This window comes from Carassius gibelio, chromosome A22 (assembly GCF_023724105.1).
Source record: "Carassius gibelio isolate Cgi1373 ecotype wild population from Czech Republic chromosome A22, carGib1.2-hapl.c, whole genome shotgun sequence".
NCBI lineage: Eukaryota > Metazoa > Chordata > Actinopteri > Cypriniformes > Cyprinidae > Carassius > Carassius gibelio.
In genome coordinates, this window is record NC_068392.1 from 1101538 (window position 1) to 1121581 (window position 20044).

Consider the following 20044-nt stretch of genomic DNA (forward strand, 5'->3'; position numbering starts at 1 on the left):
GTTGTCTAGTTTTTCTTAAATGATTCATTTTTTAATCACGTTAGTTTCTCTGAGGAAAGCATCTACAGTAAAAAATTAAGAAAATTCAAATTAAATTTAATTGTGACCAAAATCAAAAGTTACAGTTCAGTTTAATTCTGAGTATATCTACATTATTGGCCACATGATTATGTTAAATAGGCTTTGCTAACTTGCTAATTAAGAGTCTCATTACATATTAGCAAGACGTCATGAATTGTATTTTAGCATAAAATTTCAAGCTAAAACTGTTTTCATTTATGTGTTTTCATAGAGAATGTAATGAAAAATTGGATCAAACTGGAGTGAAATCATCTTCTGTCCACATTAGATGTTTGAATGAAATGTGAAAACTTTCCACAACATCTTTTACATGACTTTATTATATTCAAATATTAAAAACAAAAATGAATTTACAAACACAATGGACCAATAACATTTCAGAATAAACAGATGACCTCGTTTAACAGCTACAGAAGCACAAACACCACTGATACATGTGTCTTTGGTCGCAGATCTGAGATGATTCGAGAGAGAAAAATAATAAATTCCTTTGAGATCAAATTTCTTAATATCAAAAACCTAATGTATGCTGTATAAAACTCCCATTTGCGCAAATGTCTTGGACGTTGATTGGTCAGAAATATCCATCAACGTCTCTGGTGACCAATCAAAACAGAAAGAGAGTTTTTAGAACCCTCCTCCTTTTCACTCCGATTTGTCTTTCTTCTTTCCTGTGAATGGAACTTTATTGGCTACTGTCGATCCCACCGTGGACACGCCCCCCGCCACCGCTGAAACTCCGCCCTTCACCAGGCCGACGCCCACCGAGGGCACCGCGGTCACTGCTGATTTGGTGATCTCATAACTTTTCCCGCCCAGCCAGGCGACTCCGCCCACCGTGGCTCCGACCACGCCCTTCGTGGCGCTGAAGAGACCTCCGGTCACGCGCCAGATCATCGCGGGCGGAGCCACAGGGTGCTCTTTCCCGCCATCTGCTGCGAAGAAAATAACAGCTTTACATTTAATTAACGCCCAACATATTCAACATTAAAGACTGGACAAAAACTCATTTATATTATTCTTCTGGGTCATATTTAACACCAAAATCAATAGACTACAATTAAAAAAAAATAATAATATATATATATATATACTATAGATTGAAAATGTCATTATTTTTACTGTATTATAGTAATTAGAATTTGGGGAAATAACATACTTTTTAAATTAAAACATTATTCATTGCATTATTTTTATTGCATTATAATAAGAAGAATTTTTAAAAAATGATCATTTTGCATGGAAACATACATTTTATTTCTATTGCTCTATAATAATAAAATACATAAATTATGAATTACTTTTTAAAGTATGCAATTTAGTTAACATGCAATCAAATAAACCAAATAAATGACAATACAGTAAAGTTTTGATGAAAAAAAAAAGAATAATGATACAATAATTAATTAATTTAAATTAACTGATTTCATTTTCCTACTGCAAAATATGAATTTATATTTATTATTTTCTACAATTTTCTCTTGGGGTCAAAGCATGGAACTGGACTTATTTCATATTTTGATGGTTTTACTATAAGTTGTGATGTTCGTCTTGCATCATCAAAAAGGGCTTTGTCCGAAAACAAGCGTGAATTCCCAGCTCGCGCAGCAGAAGCGCTTTATTCCCGCGATCATTCACACAAATAACCGACAGCGCAGTCTCGCGAGACACAGAGACACACGAGTGTTTGCTAGAGCACCTTTAATCCTTCCCAGAAGACACCAAACCCCTGCTGACTTAGGTCTAAAAATGAGTCAGTAATCTATAATGATAAACTGGCATGAACATGCACATCATTTATGCATAAAACGAGAGGTCAGCTGATCCATATGGAGGATTTTATGATGACGTGAAGACTGATTTCTGAAGATATATGAATTATGAATCCAGATGAACCTGCAGGCGGATGGGTTTCTGTGTGTTCTTCTTCTCCTTCATATGTTTCAGTCTTGGACTGAGCTTCTGAATTCACGCTCTACAAACACAGACAATAACGAGAATAACAGAAATCAAGATCGAGCGATGATTTCAATAATACTGTATAGATATAACAGAAATAACAAATTCGAGACCAGAGAAAAGAATATGCAATTAAACATTTTACCCAATTTTAATATACATATATATGTATGTATGTTTATATATATATGCACACACATTTTTACAAAATAAATAAATAAATACAATTCATATATATTTACATATGTTAAAAGTAAATATGTATAAAAAACATGAGAAAAGTGACCATATTGTACAGACATTCAGAAAAAAATTGCAATAATGACTCATTACACTTGGTAAAATGAACAGGTAATATATAAAGCAGAAAGTTAGAAACTATGAAATCAAATAGACTAGATCAAATATATTGCAAACAGTGTGTGCAATTACAATATGGTAGCTATATACTGTTGTTTTACAACAACAACAAAAAAGTAAAATAAATACAAATAATCCTAAACCTAAATACTTAAAGTGCCCATATTGTAAAAGCTGAAAAATATCTAAATATCTAAAGCACTAATAACTGATTAAACAAAACTTTCAAGCTCTCTTTTGGAATGGCGTGCATCTCTCGATGAGACTCGAAATGATATTTCTGAAACATGCACAGAAACAGAAGCAGGGAAAGATCCTTTGGTTGAGTGTGTTAATCATATTTTCTCACCTTCACCATGATTGCTCGGATGTTTTCAGCGCATTCCTCTCCAGATCGACGCTGATCGGAGGACGCTTCTCCGCTGTGCGACGTGGCGCTCGGTCCAGGATGCGAACCAAGCGCGCGCTACTACGCCGAAGGCCTGGCTCATGAATATTAAAGACGTAACGGGACGCGCGCGTGGTAGTCCCGCGTGATTGGCTGAAACGGAGGTGTTTTGAAAGTGGGCGCGTCGAGAACTCGATTTATGAATAATAATCGTGTCACGTGACTGGACTCTCCGAGGAAATGATGAAGGAACGTAGTTAATATTCATGAGCTCGGCCTTCGCCGTAGTAGGATTCCCTAATTCGACCCCCGGATCTTGCGTCACAAGAACTATTCAGTCAAAACCACAAACACAACTTGATCTAAACATTAAAAACTCATGTATTTAATAACTGTGATATGATTTCGGAGTAAGTTTGAATGCTTGCTTATATTAGCACACTAACTCCACAAACAAATTGACAAATTTGACCAGAAAACAGAAAAGTCACTCTTGAGAGTGTTTGTAATTCACAATAACAAGCTATGATTTATTAAAATATGTTATTATATTTTATTTACAGAACATCATGAATATTAAACGATGAGTGTGGCATATCAAACACATAACATCATGAATATTAAACGATGGGTGTGGTATATCAAACACAGAACATCATGAATATTAAACAGTGGTGGGTGTGGGTGTGGCAACATCCATTAGAACCCAGAATTTAAATTGAGTGTTTAAAGTCAAGTGTACAAACATAACTACGGATAATAACCAGTCAATAATTAACAGTGAAAATAAACACATCAAAACAAAAACCATACCGCATCTTATTTGACCTGATCCCGCCCTCCTCGCATCCGATTGGACGACTGCATCCATATGATTCTGAAATCGCGCTTCCGATTGGTCGCCTCCGTACAGGATCGTGTATTTAGTATTAGTATTACTATCGCGTAGAGCAAACTATTTAGGTCAAATCCCGCCCCCTAATGGATCAAAACAAACAAGTTTATGGCGACAGACTGAATCTGAATAATTCGCGACTGTGACCACTAGATGGAGGCAAACCTGCTAAAATTAGTTTTTTTTTTTTTTTATGATTTTCAAATGATGATTTAAATGTTTAATTATTTTACATGAAAATGCGTTATATTGGTAATAAAATGGTAGTACTATTATGCATGGTGACTGTTAAAATCATTTAATTTCAATCATGAAAAAGTCTAAAACATGGTATTATCATGAAAAAAATACTGTAATATGGAACAAAACATTGTATAATCATGATTAATGTAAAAAAAAAAACAACCCACTATGCCTTCATGATAAGGTCTACGATAATGTATCTTCATGGTACATGTAAAACAATTATTAAAAATAAATAAAATACCTGGCATTTAAATTATGATAAGGTCTAAAATATTGTATTAACATGGTAAATTAAAGAAAACTCAGCTTTACATTATTAATAATGTTCAAATCGTGGTTCTGCCACGTTAAAGGTCTGAAACATGCATTTAAATCATGATATGCTACAAAATATTGAATGACCGATACTATGGTAATATTAGTTTTTTTTTCTTATTTTTTTTTTTTTTACAAATTATTACATTACATTTTTTTATGTGGAAATACTTTTATTATTAAGAAAGAAATGTCTTAAAGATCATAAAATAATAAATATATACGCCTAAATTATGTTTTCTATTTTTTCTGTTTATTACTCCTTCTCTGTCTAAAATGTATCTATTTTAATACAATTCTTCAATATCTCAAAACAACAAACGAGCTTCATAAATATTTATCGACACATTTTTATATTATTGAAATATTCATCAATACAATACATATTAAAATACTTATTTGTGATTTATTTTAAATGCTGACATTGTCACAAATATGTGGCTCAGGTTCAGTGTAAGCCAATACAAGTTGTACAAGAAAACTAAAATTATCATCAACATCATTATCATATTATTATTATTACTTAGCCTACATACATATATCAGAATGATTTAAGTTAAATGTGTTTCACTTCCAGTGAATAGTTTCCCAGAAATATACTTCTTTGTGTATACACTCCCACGAAACAAGATGATAGATTAATCTCTGTTGAACAGAAATCACAAATTCTCTGGCAGTTTATCAAATTTAAAATCCCATCTTCATATCAAGTAAACACTCTGATAACGACGGGGGCGTGTCTTCGGTGGGGGCGTGTCCTCACGCGGTGACTCCGCCCTCCGCGCGCACACAATCCTTCACAGCTGAAGCGAGAATCCCTTCAGTCTGTGAGTGTCAGACATACAGCAGTGTGTGTGTGTGTGTGTGTGAGAGAGAGAGTGTGTGTGAAGTGAAGAGCAGAGATGAGCAGAGACGAGACGAGGAGAGGACAGCGAACTACCGCCGACAGTGAGTACACACACACACACACACACACATATATACATATAATCACAGAAACACACGTCACATGTTTTTTTTTTTTACGTTAAATAAGATGTATTAAATAAGGAGCCCTTTAATAAGAAGATGCGTGGTGTGTTAATTTAGCTGTTTGAATGTTCATGTCTTCATAATGAGGATTAAAGTCAGGTTTGCATTGTGAGGCCAAACACACACACACACACACAAACACACACACACACACACACACACACACACACACACACACACACACACACACACACACATTAAGTTGCTATCTGAACTTTCTGTGACGGATTTCTTCTGTTGTAGAAGAGAAACTTGAAGACACACACACACACACACACACACACACACACAGTTGCTATCTGAACTTTCTGTGACGGATGTCTTCTGTTGTAGAAGAGAAACTTGAAGACACACACACTATCACACACACATACACACACACACACACACACACACACACACACACACACACTTGACCTGTGGTTGTGTTTGTTTGGCCTTTTGGAAATTAAAATGAAAATTAATGTGATGATTCAGTCATAAATTCCTGAGAATTTCCCAACATGGAGATTGAGCTGGTAGTGTGTGTGTGTGTGTGTGTGTGTGTGTGTGTGTCCAGCTGATATCCTGGTGGACATGGATCACAGAGCCATGAAGAAGATCAGCTCCATGTTCTCGTCTCTTCAGGAGAAACTGCACAGATCCAGTGAGTCACACACATCATCCGTACACACAGAAATCTGGATATACTGCTACCCATAAACCAGACTTATTATATTGTGATTATTAAATACTTATCCATAATGTATTAAAACATCAATACATGTCATTTATATATTTTTAACTATATATATATATATATATATATATATATATATAAAAACATATTATTAATTGTATTTTAAAATATTTTTATTTTGTGTGTGTAATCTACCTGTAATTTCTATATATTTTTCTTAATGAAAAAGTGTGTATGTATTTAAAAAAATTGATACTTAATATAGTATATTTAATAAAATAGTACTTATAACATCATAATTTATCTAATTTGTTTTTCATCAATAGGAAATATATATTTTATTATTTATTTTTTGTGATGACCGTGAGTGACAGACAGCTCAGGTTTGATGAGAGCAGTGTGTGTGTTTGCGATCTCTAGAGCTGGTGTGTGTGTGTGTGTGTGTGTGTGTGTGTGTGCGGTCTCTAGAGCTGATGTGTGTGTGTGTGTGTGCGATCTCTAGAGCTGATGTGTGTGTGTGTGTGTGTGTGTGTCTGCGGTCTCTAGAGCTGATGTGTGTGTTTGTGTGTGTGTGCAGTCTCTAGAGCTGATGTGTGTGTGTGTGTGTGCGGTCTCTAGAGCTGATGTGTGTGTGTGTGTGTGTGTGTGTGTGTGTGCGGTCTCTAGAGCTGATGTGTGTGTGTGTGTGTGCTCCAGTGTTGTTTCCTCTCAGGTTTCCAGCACAAAGTGTGTCTGTGATCATCTCACCTCTTCATTGTTCTGTCTGTGGTTTGGCAGTGGAGTGTTTCTCAGAAGTGTCTGTCATTAAACATCACGTGTGTGTGTGTGTGTGTGTTCAGAGCGGCGCAGCTCCTCTGATCCCGGTGTGTCCCCTGTTCCGGGTGCGGCGGCTCCTGCTGGACGCAGACACACTGGTCAGCTCTTCTTCGAGTATCTGCTGGTGGTCAGTCTGAGGAAGAGGAGGAACGAGGAAGGGTACGAGCCCCACATCACCTACCAGTTCCCCAAGGTCAGACACACACACACACACACACACACACACACACACACACACACACACACTCATACACACTCTCTCTCTCTCACACACTCATACACACTCTCTCTCTCTCTCTCTCACACACACACACACACACACACACACTCTCTCTCTCTCTCTCTCTCACACACACACACACACTCTCTCTCTCTCTCTCTCTCTCTCTCTCTCTCACACACACACACACACAAACACACACACACTCATACACACTCTCTCTCTCTCACACACTCATACACACTCTCTCTCTCTCACACACACACACACACACTCTCTCTCTCTCTCTCTCTCTCTCTCTCTCTCACACACACACACACACACAGAAACTGTATAAATATTTATGTACATCTATTTCAATGTGTTACTTTTTTAAAATGTGATATAAGAAAATGTAAATGTAAAAAACTTAAGGATTAACATGAATGTTTTTTTTTTTTTTAACATTTATTCAGTAAAAAAAAGAATGAATATTTAATTATTTTATTATATTATTTCAATATTTTCTATAAATTAAATGGATTAATATTTAACAAGTATACCAATACATTATGTATTTTAAAATTATATTTAAGCTTTTTGATCTTTAAGGAAAATATTCATGTATATATGTTATACCTACGCATTTATGTTTGTAATAAAAATGTAAATGTGTATATATAAATAAAACTGAAAAGTTCAATTGATTCATAAATATTTGTACATTTTGTGTGTGTGTGTGTGTGTGTGTGTGTGTGTGTGTGTGTAGCGTGAGGTGATGGGCCGTCTGCAGCGAGAGGAAGAGGAGAAGTGCATGAAGGCCGTTCATCTCTTCTGCTTCCCAGAGGGAATCAACTGGGCTCCTCTGACCGAATACAGGAGGTACACACACACACACCTCTGCTGTAACCACACACATGCATCATTTCACACTCGTGCACACTGAAGCTGATGAAAACAACAAACAGTCTTAAAGTGACATTCATCAGACGGTCCTGTTTTTTCTTAAAGTGACAGTTCACACTAAAATGGAAATTCACTCCCTCGTGCTGCTCCACACCTGAGAAGATATGCTGATGAATATTGGTAAAAATATATATATATTGTGGAAGTCAGTGGTGACCGTCAATCAATTTTGGTCACCAGCATTCTTCAACATGAGCCAAACATTAAAACAGGTCATTAAAACGGCAGAATTTAAAACCACAAACTTCCTCTATGAATCTCTCACTGAATCTCTTCTCTGACGGTGAATCTCTGACTGTGACTCTCTGACTGTGACTCTCTGAACGATTCTCTGACTGTGAATCTCTGACTGTGACTCTCTGAACGATTCTCTGACTGTGACTCTCTGATTGTGACTCTCTGACTGTGACTCTCTGACTGTGACTCTCTGACTGTGAATCTCTGACTGTGACTCTCTGAATGATTCTCTGACTGTGAATCTCTGACTGTGATTCTCTGACTGTGAATCTCTGACTGTGATTCTCTGACTGTGATTCTCTGATGTTGACTCTCTGAATGATTCTCTGACTGTGACTCTCTGACTGTGACTCTCTGACTGTGAATCTCTGACTGTGATTCTCTGACTGTGAATCTCTGACTGATTCTCTGACTGTGAATCTCTGACTGTGATTCTCTGACTGTGACTCTCTGACTGTGACTCTCTGACTGTGACTCTCTGACCGTGACTCTCTGACCGTGACTCTCTGACCGTGACTCTCTGACTGTCACTCTCTGACTGTGACTGTCTGAATGATTCTCTGACTGTGACTCTCTGACCGTGACTCTCTGACCGTGAATCTCTGACTGTGAATCTCTGACTGTGAATCTCTGACTGTGACTCTCTGACTGTGACTCTCTGACCGTGACTCTCTGACCGTGACTCTCTGACCGTGAATCTCTGACTGTGAATCTCTGACTGTGACTCTCTGAATGATTCTCTGACTGTGATTCTCTGACTGTGATTCTCTGACTGTGACTCTCTGAATGATTCTCTGACTGTGACTCTCTGACTGTGACTCTCTGAATGATTCTCTGACTGTGACTCTGACTGTGAATCTCTGACTGATTCTCTGACTGTGAATCTCTGACTGTGACTCTCTGACTGTGACTCTCTGACTGTGACTCTCTGACTGTGACTCTCTGACTGTGACTCTCTGACTGTGAATCTCTGACTGTGACTCTCTGACTGTGAATCTCTGACTGACTCTCTGAATGATTCTCTGACTGTGAATCTCTGACTGTGACTCTCTGAATGTGACTCTCTGACTGTGAATCTCTGACTGTGACTCTCTGAATGATTCTCTGACTGTGAATCTCTGACTGACTCTCTGGATGTGAATCTCTGACTGTGACTCTCTGAATGATTCTCTGACTGTGACTCTCTGAATGTGAATCTCTGACTGTGACTCTCTGACGGTGACACTCTTAATGATTCTCTGACGGTGACTCTCTGACGGTGACTCTCTGACTGTGACTCTCTGACTGTGACTCTCTGACTGTGACTCTCTGACTGTGACTCTGAATGATTCTCTGACGGTGAATCTCTGACTGATTCTTTGACTGATTCTCTGACTGTGATTCTCTGAATGACTCTCTGACTGTGACTCTCTGACCGTGACTCTCTGACCGTGACTCTGAATGATTCTCTGACTGTGACTCTCTGACTGTGATTCTCTGACTGTGACTCTCTGAATGATTCTCTGACTGTGACTCTCTGAATGATTCTCTGACTGTGACTCTGAATGATTCTCTGACTGTGAATCTCTGACTGTGATTCTCTGACTGTGACTCTCTGAATGATTCTCTGACTGTGACTCTCTGACCGTGATTCTCTGACCGTGACTCTCTGAATGATTCTCTGACTGTGACTCTCTGACTGTGACTCTCTGAATGATTCTCTGACTGTGACTCTCTGACCGTGATTCTCTGACCGTGACTCTCTGAATGATTCTCTGACTGTGACTCTCTGACTGTGACTCTCTGAATGACTCTCTGACTGTGACTCTCTGACCGTGATTCTCTGACCGTGACTCTCTGAATGATTCTCTGACTGTGACTCTCTGACTGTGACTCTCTGAATTATTCTCTGACTGACTCTGAATGATTCTCTGACTGTGAATCTCTGACTGTGAATCTCTGACTGTGAATCTCTGACTGATTCTCTGACTGTGACTCTCTGAATGATTCTCTGACGGTGATTCTCTGACTGTGATTCTCTGACTGTGACTCTCTGACTGTGACTCTCTGAATGATTCTCTGACCGTGACTCTCTGACTGTGACTCTCTGACTGTGACTCTCTGAATGATTTTCTGACTGTGACTCTCTGACTGTGACTCTCTGAATGATTCTCTGACTGTGACTCTCTGACTGTGACTCTCTGAATGATTCTCTGACTGTGACTCTCTGACTGTGACTCTCTGAATGATTCTCTGACTGTGACTCTCTGAATGATTCTCTGACTGTGACTCTCTGACTGTGACTCTCTGAATGATTCTCTGACTGTGACTCTCTGAATGATTCTCTGACTGTGACTCTCTGAATGATTCTCTGACTGTGACTCTCTGAATGATTCTCTGACGGTGATTCTCTGACTGTGATTCTCTGACTGTGAATCTCTAACTGTGAATCTCTGACTGTGAATCTCTGACTGATTCTCTGACTGTGACTCTCTGAATGATTCTCTGACGGTGATTCTCTGACGGTGATTCTCTGACTGTGACTCTCTGACTGTGACTCTCTGAATGATTCTCTGACCGTGACTCTCTGACTGTGACTCTCTGACTGTGACTCTCTGAATGATTTTCTGACTGTGACTCTCTGACTGTGACTCTCTGAATGATTCTCTGACTGTGACTCTCTGACTGTGACTCTCTGAATGATTCTCTGACTGTGACTCTCTGAATGATTCTCTGACTGTGACTCTCTGACTGTGACTCTCTGAATGATTCTCTGACTGTGACTCTCTGAATGATTCTCTGACTGTGACTCTCTGAATGATTCTCTGACTGTGACTCTCTGAATGATTCTCTGACGGTGATTCTCTGACTGTGATTCTCTGACTGTGACTCTCTGACTGTGACTCTCTGACTGTGACTCTCTGAATGATTCTCTGACCGTGAATTTCTGACCGTGACTCTCTGACCGTGACTCTATGAATGATTCTCTGACTGTGACTCTCTGACTGTGACTCTCTGAATGATTCTCTGACTGTGACTCTCTGACTGTGACTCTCTGAATGATTCTCTGACTGTGACTCTCTGAATGATTCTCTGACTGTGACTCTCTGAATGATTCTCTGACTGTGACTCTCTGAATGATTCTCTGACGGTGATTCTCTGACTGTGATTCTCTGACTGTGACTCTCTGACTGTGACTCTCTGACTGTGACTCTCTGAATGATTCTCTGACCGTGAATTTCTGACCGTGACTCTCTGACCGTGACTCTATGAATGATTCTCTGTCCGTGACTCTCTGACTGTGACTCTCTGAATGATTCTTTGACTGTGACTCTCTGACTGATTCTCTGACTGATTCTCTGACTGTGACTCTGACTGATTCTCTGACTGTGAATCTCTGACTGAATCTGACTGTGAATGTCTGAATGAATCTCTGACTGTGATTCTCTGAATGATTCTCGGACCGTTACTGTTGATTTGAATCTCTGGGTGAATCTCTTGCGCTCTGACAGTGTTTTGCTGTGTTTAAAGTGAAACCGCATCATCAGTGTGTTAGATCTGAGTGTCTCAGTCTTCATCTACAGGACGTGTGTGTGTGTTGGTTTGGTGAGTGTTTCTGAAACTCTCTGGTTTGTTGTCTCTGCAGTGAGACGTTCTCGTTCGTTCTGACTGAAGTTGATGGCAGCCGGAGGAACGGATACTGCAGGAGACTGCTGGTGAACTTCAAGCATTATTAAATATCACACTATTCACATATTTAATATAATTATTTTACATGTTATTTTAAACATTTCCTTCTCCATTAAGTATCTATAATAATTACAAGTACAGGTCATATTTATAATAATTTTTTTAACCAATGTATAATGTTAAATGTTAATCATACATTTAAAATAATTATAATATATTAGAATATTTAAAAATATTACTTTTAAAATAAAAATATTGAGTTGTGTAATTGTTGATATGTATTACATTAATATTCTATAGTATTTCGTAATTATAAAGATTCAAAGTAAAGAAAATTTTAATCATTTTCATCATTAATGATAAAATTGTAAATATTATTTATATTTTGTTAAGTATTTTGGAGTATATCTTAAAAACCTTCCATCATAATTAAATGAGATAGTTTAGAATATTTAAAAACTTTAAGAATATTTAAAAAGAGATCCAGAATTACATATATGCATTAAATATACTATTTATTTTATTTATAATGAATGAAAATAAAATGTTTATAATGGAAAAAACACGATCATTTTATAATTACATTTTTTATATTTTTAATAGTTATTCTATTATTATAAATTATGAAATGGCCATCAGTGAATGTGTATCTCATTAGCATATGATCAGAATTCTGCTGAATAATTAATGAGCTCTCTCTCTCTCTCTCTCTCTGTCAGCCGGAAGGCCGCGGCGCTCGTGTTCCCGAGGCGTACTGCATCATCAGCCATGTGGCGTGTTTCGGACTCTTCTCAAAGGTGAGGAAACACACACACACAGTACTCCGAGGGATCGGCACTGACTCGTGTGTGTGTGTGTGTGTGTGTGTGTGTGTTTGTGCAGATCTTTGACGAGGTGGAGAAGCGCAGGCAGATCTCCAAAGCCATGATCTATCCGTTCATGCAGAGCCTGCGGGAGGCACCGCTGCCCTCGCCCGGAAACACCGTCACCATCCGAAGCTTCATCCCGGACGCCGGAACCGAGGTGTGTTTCAGTCTGACTTCTGTGCAGAGGTTTGTGTTTCAGCAGCGCTTCAGATAACGCCTCTGCTCTCAGATCATCAGTCTGACGCGGCCCGCAGAGTCCTGGCTCGAACACGTGGACTTCCAGATGCTCTTCAGCTGCCTGAGCGACGAGGAGGTGCTGATGGTGTTCGCCGCCACCGTGATGGAGCGACGGATCGTTTTCATCTCGGAGGAGCTCAGGTGACCAGCGCAGCCACAGAGGAGTCATTTATTAGCACAATAATTAATCTAATATTCATAGTATAATATTTAAAAAATATCTGGAAAAAGTGTAGGGCGAAATTATGTGGACCAATGAGCTCTGAGAAACACGTCTGAGACCACCAGAACAGGGCTAAGAGTAGGACATGGACCCTGCTCTCCTTCACCCTGCTGCACAGCTCGTCCAGAATTTAACTTGACAGGTGGAAACTCATAAAGTTTCAGGTCCGACCATGAGAGCGAACACATCTATGCCCAGAGATGCTGGAGAAATCCCAAAGCAGGCATTGGGACAACTCCTCAGCCACTTCCGGAGCACAGGCTTCTTCTTCAAAAAAAAAAAAACTTGTTTAGTTAGTCTAGTTTTTCAAAAAAAAAAAAAAAAATATATATATATATAATAATATTTTTATTTATTGCACATTTTATAGTATTTAGTAATTATAATGATTAAAAATAAAGTATATTATAATGGAAAACACCTTTAGACCAATATGTGTGTGTGTGTGTGTGTGTCCAGCACTCTGTCGCAGGTTCTTCACGCTGTAGCTGCTCTCCTGAATCCATTTGTGTGGCAGCATACGTACATTTCCATCGTTCCCACGGTTCTGATTGATGTTTGTGCAGCACCAACACCATACCTGCTGGGAGTCCAGAAGAGCCTGCTGGACCTGCTGACGGACCGCAGCGACGTCAGTCTGACACACACACACACACACGCTCTCACACATGCACACACACACACACACACACACACACACACACACACACACATACACACACACAGGCACGCTCTCACTCTCTCACACACACTCACTCACTCTCTCACACACACTAACTCACTCTCTCACACACACTAACACTCTCACACACACACACACACTCACTTACTCACTCTCTCACACACACACACACACACACACTCACTCACTCACTCTCTCACACACACACACTCACTCTCTCACACACTCACTATCTCTCACACTTTCTCACACTCACTCTCACACACTCACTCTCTCACACACACTAGCACTCTCACACACTCACTATCTCTCACACTTTCTCACACTCACTCTCTCACACACACTAACACTCACACACACTGACTTTCTCACACACACACTCACTATCTCTCGCACTCATTCACACTCACGCACTCTCACACACTCACTCTCTAACACACACACTAACTCTTTCTCTCACACCCACTCTCTCACACACTCACTCTCTCTCTCACACACACACACACACACACACTAACTCACTATCTCTCACACACTCACTCTCTCACACACTCACTATCTCTCACACTTTCTCACACTCACTCTCACACACTCACTCACTCTCTCACACACACTAACACTCTCACACACACTGACTTTCTCACACACACACTCAATCTCACACACTCACTATCTCTCGCACTCATTCACACTCACACACTCACTCACTCTCTCACGCACACACAAACTCGCTCTGGTTTCTCACTTGCTGATTCTCTGTTATTGTGTCTCTCAGCTGATGATTGTGGATCTGACGCCCGGAGCAGAAACTAAATTCATCACAAGAGTGAGTCACACACAGTTTCTCTGATCTCATTGAGTTTCACCCACATTCACCCTCAGTAGTGCACTATAGTCAGTTACGGAATCTAGGTTACTCCTTTTAGCTATGTATTGTGATTGTGAGCATTTTATAAGTTATATACTGTAATTACAAGTACATGTAATCAATTAGTACCCTAGCAACCGCATAGCAACATCCTAAACTCCTAACCATGATGGTGTGATTCCAGATTGGAGACGAGGAGTTTCTCCTTCCTGCTAAACTGAAGGAGGAGCTGCTGTCCCGTCTGTCCGCGCGCACACACCACGCCTGTGAGTCCAGTCTTACCGTAAGAGCACCACTTCCCGTAAGAGCGCCGCTCAACTTCCTGTTGTTGTGTGTTCTGGCAGCGACGGAGGAGCTCAACCGGCTGGTGTCAGAGGCCTTCCTGTTCCTCTTCATCAGCAGCGTGGGTCACTTCTCACAGCACTTCAAGAGGAGCGGGAACTCACGCCAGTTCCAGAAGAAGAGCTTCCTGAAGGCCGTGGAACACAAGTCACACCTGAGCTTCGTCAAGCTCTTCATCCAGACGCAGATGTTTGATCTGTTCATTCAGGAAGAGGAAACACAGGCCAACCCTAACGGTACAAACACACATGCTTAATCAGTTTAAGAAGCTCAAGCTCCAACATTTTATTTCTCAAACACTCGTTCCGACAACAATTTTTTTATATCTCAACTTGTTTCCAAACATTCCAAAGTAACCAGTGTTGGGGAAAGTTACTTTTAAAAGTAATGCATTACAATGTTGCGTTACTGCATAAAAAAGTAACTATTTACGTTACTTAGTTACTTTTTATGGTAAGTAATGCGTAACGTACCTTTGAACTGGATCATCGAAGGTCAGCAGCAAAGACATTGGTTCATAGAATGGGAATAAAAACATAAAGGATATTTGTGTGGTTTAACATATAATTATTGCAGGTTTGCGTCATATTCCGAGATGCATTATTATATATGCATTCATTTTAAGGAATACTGAATCAGAGTGTGTGTGTTTGTGTTTTTTTTTTTTGCTGAGTGAGAGGAATTAATGCATATTCATATTTATTTTAGAACTACAGCAGGGGCGGCGGTAGGGGTGGGCTAAGGGGGCTGGAGCCCCGAATGTTTTCAGTAAAGCCCCGAATGTTTTTATTACCACCATGCCATCAATGAGTTTTCATGCCCAATAAAGTAATTTATATTAGAATTTAAATACATAAATAAATATCTCTCGACTCAAGTCCACAGTGTCTGTAAATTTACCCAAGTAAGTTACGCGTTGTCATTCACATCCGACGAAAACCGCCCACTGAGTCTAGTGCTGCTGACTGACAGGTAAACTGACCAACCATCGATGAGCGTCTGTATGATCCAGCCAATGAAATGAGATCTTTTGGAGGCAGGCGGTTTGTTGGCGTGTAGTATTTTACTAGATCAATTTATTCGAAAATTAAAATGGATATTTCAAAATTAATCTTCTTCTTCTTAAAAAAAGGAAGTAAACCCCCCCAGCCAAAACACTTGAATGACGAGATACAACAGCTTACTTCAGGTATCTGTAACTTTTATACTTATTTTTCGGTTTTAAATTGTGTCTGATTTAACGTCACATTTTGAACATCGAACAGTTAACGGTTGCGCAGCACAGTCTGTAGGGGACACACACACACACACACACACACACACACTTTTTTTTCTGAATGAATCATCCGTTTCTAACGAATCCATTGGTTAAATGACTCACCGAGTCACTCATTAAAGCAGTGACATGCCGCCACCTAGTGGCAAAGTACAGCTCTAATTTTTTTTTCATAATTTCATATTTCTGTAGCCTATTCCAAATTGTATATTTGATACATTAACCTTCTTATGATTATTTATGCAATTTGTAAGTGCTGTGTAAGTCCTCCTTCAAAAATATAAGTGTATAGAGCCCTGTGTTTATAATTATACTTGGCTTTAAACACAGAGATAAAGTCCTTTGACCGGTATATCTTTATAGAGTAAGAGTGTGTCAGTGCACTGCTTTGCTTCTTATCCCTGTTCTACCAGGACGAGTGTAGCCAGTCAGGCTTGATTGGAAAATAAAATAAAACAGAGACAGAGACAAAAATGTGTCAGGATACAAGGGATAAACTTTAAATAAAATGTTTTAAATTTGTTTTTATTGTTTTTGTATATTTTAAACTAGGTAAATCTTTCTGATTTATTAAAATAAAAAGTCACATACATGGATCTCCACTTACCCTAGAACCAACCCTGCTTATGACAACAAACTGTTAGAAGAAAGGGATCATTTGGGTTCTATATAGAACCATAGGGTTCTTTACTCAAATCCAAAGAACCTTTCATGCTAAAAAGGTTCTATAATGACAAGAAAGAACTTTTGGCACAAAGGGTTCATATCTTGAATTTTGTGATCATTCACGTGCATTCATAAATTCATTTGAATACACCGAATAATGCAGTGAAAGAACACACTCAAACTGCACACGCGCACTAGTATGACTTCATCATGTAACTTTACATTAGCCTAGATGCCTACACTTTTTAGGCACGATTTGTTTAGTTTTTGAATATACTTGATACTGTTAAAAGGCACATCATTAAAACAAAAAATACGAGTTCACATTTCACACCTAAACAAGCGTGGAAAATGTAATTATAACTAGCTACTAAATTAGTTACAAATGCCTATCCATATACAGCTATGATTTACGAACCCAAACTGATTCAAATGATTCGCGATCCTCAAACTGACTCAAATGATTCGTGATCCTCAAAATGACTCAAATGATTCGCGATCCCGCTACGAACTCCCGAACTGATTCAAATGATTCGTGATCCTCAAAATGACTCAAATGATTCGCGATCCCGCTCCAACTCCCAAACTGGAGTCAGATGACTCAAATGATTCGCGATCCCGCTAGGCACTCCCGAACTGTTTCAAATAATTTGCGATCCCCAAACTGACTCAAATGATTCGCGATCCCGCTACGAACTCCCGAACTTATTCAACTGATTCGCGATCCCCAAATTGACTCAAATGATTCGCGATCCCGCTACGAACTCCCGAACTGACTCAAATGATTCGCGATCCCACTCCAAATCCCAAACTAGAGTCAGATGACTCAAATGATTCGCGATCCCGCTACGCACTCCCGAACTTATTCAACTGATTCGCGATCCCCAAATTGACTCAAATGATTCGCGATCCCGCTACGAACTCCCGAACTGACTCAAATGGTTTGCGATCCCAATACACATAATGCTATAAAAGTGTGCACATTGAGAGAAATAAACAGCAGATGTTCATGTTAACAACTTCTTTAACTTGAGCAAACGCTGCTAATACACATACATGTTAATAAAGTAAATAAAACAAAAAATGAATGTTTTAATGCTACTGAATAAAAATAAACGATCCAGTCGAAAGTCTCTGCTCGTCATGAAAGGACCTTGATCAGTGAGCTGCGTCTCAGGCCGATGACGTCACTTCCATTGAGGCATGTTGTACACGCCCCCGTCCATTGACTCCGCCCCCACGTCAAAAATCGGTGCCACAAAGAGAGACGTGCAGAAAAGTGAAGCGCAAAGGAAAAATGGACTAGACTAGACTAGACTCAAACTAGACTGACACGCAAAATAAAAGCAGCGTTGCAAATAAATTAATAGATATGACCATGGAAAATATGTATTGCAAAATCATTGCTTTCGCGCTGTTTCATTTGTTTTGCAATTCTTAATTTTTGTTTGCAAAAAGCAAATGTATTTTCCTCAATACTTTAAATAAAATGTTTTAAATTTGTTTTTGTTTTTATTGTTTTTGTATATTTTAAATAAGGTATATCTTTCTGATTTATTAAAATAAAAAGTCACATATATGGATTTTTCTGGGCTAAGCCCCGGATCTCCACTCACCCTAGAACCACCCCTGCACTACAGTAACATCTGATTTCTCTCAACATGGGGCAGGAGAGCCGTCAATCAACCCAGACAGCAAGCAGTTTTGGCCCAGATCTGGCCCGCATGGATTTCACGTGGGCCAGTTCTGGGCCGAAACTGCTTGCTGTCTGGGAATAAATTAGGGAAAAAAGTAACTTGCAGTACTTTTTTGATTAACTATTCAGGTAAACTCTTATAAATTATGAAGTAATGCGTTACTTTACTCGTTACTTGAAAAAAGTAATCTGAATACGTAACTTGCATTACCATCCACACTGAAGATAATGTTGCCATAACATTAACAAAAAAAAACCCAACTTAATAAAACTGTATATTTTTTTAACTGTTTGCTAACTTGGAAAACTCAGAAAGCATTCGTAGAACATATTTTTTTTAGTTGGGATGTTTATTTTAATACTTGAGACTAATTGCATTTTAGAACAGCTTTTTTTATCATCAGTTTGCGTAATTTTAAAGCTGTTTTCAATCTATGAAATAAAACAGACACTTAAAGAAGCCTGTTTCTGCCATGGGATTCAAAATAATGGTGATTGCAAATTTTTTACAGTCGCAATTCGAAGAAAAGTTGCAATAGTGAGAAAAAAAAATTCAGAATTTTAAAGTCGTAATTACCTTTTTTTGTGTTTTATCCAACAGAAAAAAAAGAACAACAAGTAAACTCAGAATTATGCAAAAAAAAGTCTGAATTGCGAGAACAAATGCAATTTATTTTAAAAAATTATATTTTTCACAATGCATTTTTATGACAAAAACCAAAACTTCACAGTGGTGAAGTGAGCATAATAACGTTTCCCTTCACTGAAGCATTCTGCATGCTCAGGAAAACTCGTTATCATCAATCAAGTGCTTTATATACTGCGAAATGAGTGCAAGAGATTTCTTCCTCACTATCTGTAGTCGTGATCACACTCTTGTTCTTCTGTAGCGTTCTTCCACAGGAAGGTGTCCGAGTATCAGGAGAGGAAGAAGAGTGAGAAGATGAAGGCCGGCTGGGTGCGAGGAGTCGTGGTGTAAGAGCGAGTGCCTTCAGTGTTACGCCCTCTCAAACTTTCCAACAGACACTTCAGACCTGCGGTCAATATTTAATGCTGTTTATTTGTATTTTCACATAATAAGCAAAGTGAGCCAATAAACGTATGTTTTACTGTTGTTATATATGTATACAGTGTTTTTATATTTTTCATTTTTGTTAGTGATGAGTCGCATCGATGTACTCGTCATAATCAGTACAATAAACATTTAATTTAAATAATTTAAAATGTATTATTTGTGGTCACGTGACCCATTCTTGGTAATGTTGCCTAGCAACAAGGTGTGGCTCAACTTACCCACAGGCTCAGATCATCCCGCTCTTCCTTTTCTGTGTAGATTCTATTCCCTT

At 38.8% G+C, this 20044-nt stretch overlaps 2 protein-coding genes across 3 annotated transcripts; one reads left to right on the forward strand and one right to left on the reverse strand.

Moving 5' to 3' along the window:
- Positions 1 to 383: 383 nt before the first annotated feature.
- On the reverse strand, positions 384 to 2905 carry zgc:153675 (uncharacterized protein LOC768179 homolog). Of its 2 annotated transcripts, none has more exons than XM_052538214.1 (3): positions 2750 to 2905; positions 1978 to 2056; positions 384 to 1013 (listed from the first exon to the last, which is right to left on the reverse strand). In XM_052538214.1, the coding sequence occupies exons 1-3, from the start codon at positions 2756 to 2758 to the stop codon at positions 727 to 729; spliced, it is 375 nt and encodes a 124-aa protein (XP_052394174.1). In that variant the 5' UTR covers positions 2759 to 2905; the 3' UTR covers positions 384 to 726. The 2 variants fall into 2 exon arrangements, with proteins under 2 accessions (XP_052394174.1, XP_052394173.1); XM_052538213.1 differs by having other exon boundaries at positions 384 to 1016; positions 2750 to 2904.
- A 2129-nt stretch (positions 2906 to 5034) lies between these two features.
- LOC127943015 (DENN domain-containing protein 2D-like) lies at positions 5035 to 19921 on the forward strand. The gene is made up of 13 exons (XM_052539102.1): positions 5035 to 5192; positions 5836 to 5922; positions 6795 to 6964; positions 7740 to 7852; positions 11799 to 11868; positions 12562 to 12639; positions 12725 to 12865; positions 12938 to 13086; positions 13628 to 13799; positions 14626 to 14676; positions 14903 to 14984; positions 15063 to 15296; positions 19589 to 19921. Exons 1-13 carry the CDS (start codon positions 5147 to 5149, stop codon positions 19675 to 19677), a joined length of 1482 nt encoding a protein of 493 aa, XP_052395062.1. The 5' UTR covers positions 5035 to 5146; the 3' UTR covers positions 19678 to 19921.
- The last annotated feature ends 123 nt before the right edge of the window (positions 19922 to 20044 follow it).

What these genes read in the sequence shown, in the direction of transcription:
- zgc:153675 (XM_052538213.1), bottom strand. An exon ending in AGAAACCCATCCGCCTGCAG is followed by an intron (nt 1,017 to 1,977) that starts GTTCATCTGGAT and finishes TTTTCTTCGCAG; the next exon opens with CAGATGGCGGGAAAGAGCAC.
- LOC127943015 (XM_052539102.1), top strand. Translation starts at nt 5,147, where the DNA reads ATGAGCAGAGACGAGACGAGGAGAGGACAGCGAACTACCGCCGACA. An exon ending in CCTCTGACCGAATACAGGAG is followed by an intron (nt 7,853 to 11,798) that starts GTACACACACAC and finishes TTGTCTCTGCAG; the next exon opens with TGAGACGTTCTCGTTCGTTC. An exon ending in TTCATCTCGGAGGAGCTCAG is followed by an intron (nt 13,087 to 13,627) that starts GTGACCAGCGCA and finishes GTGTGTGTCCAG; the next exon opens with CACTCTGTCGCAGGTTCTTC.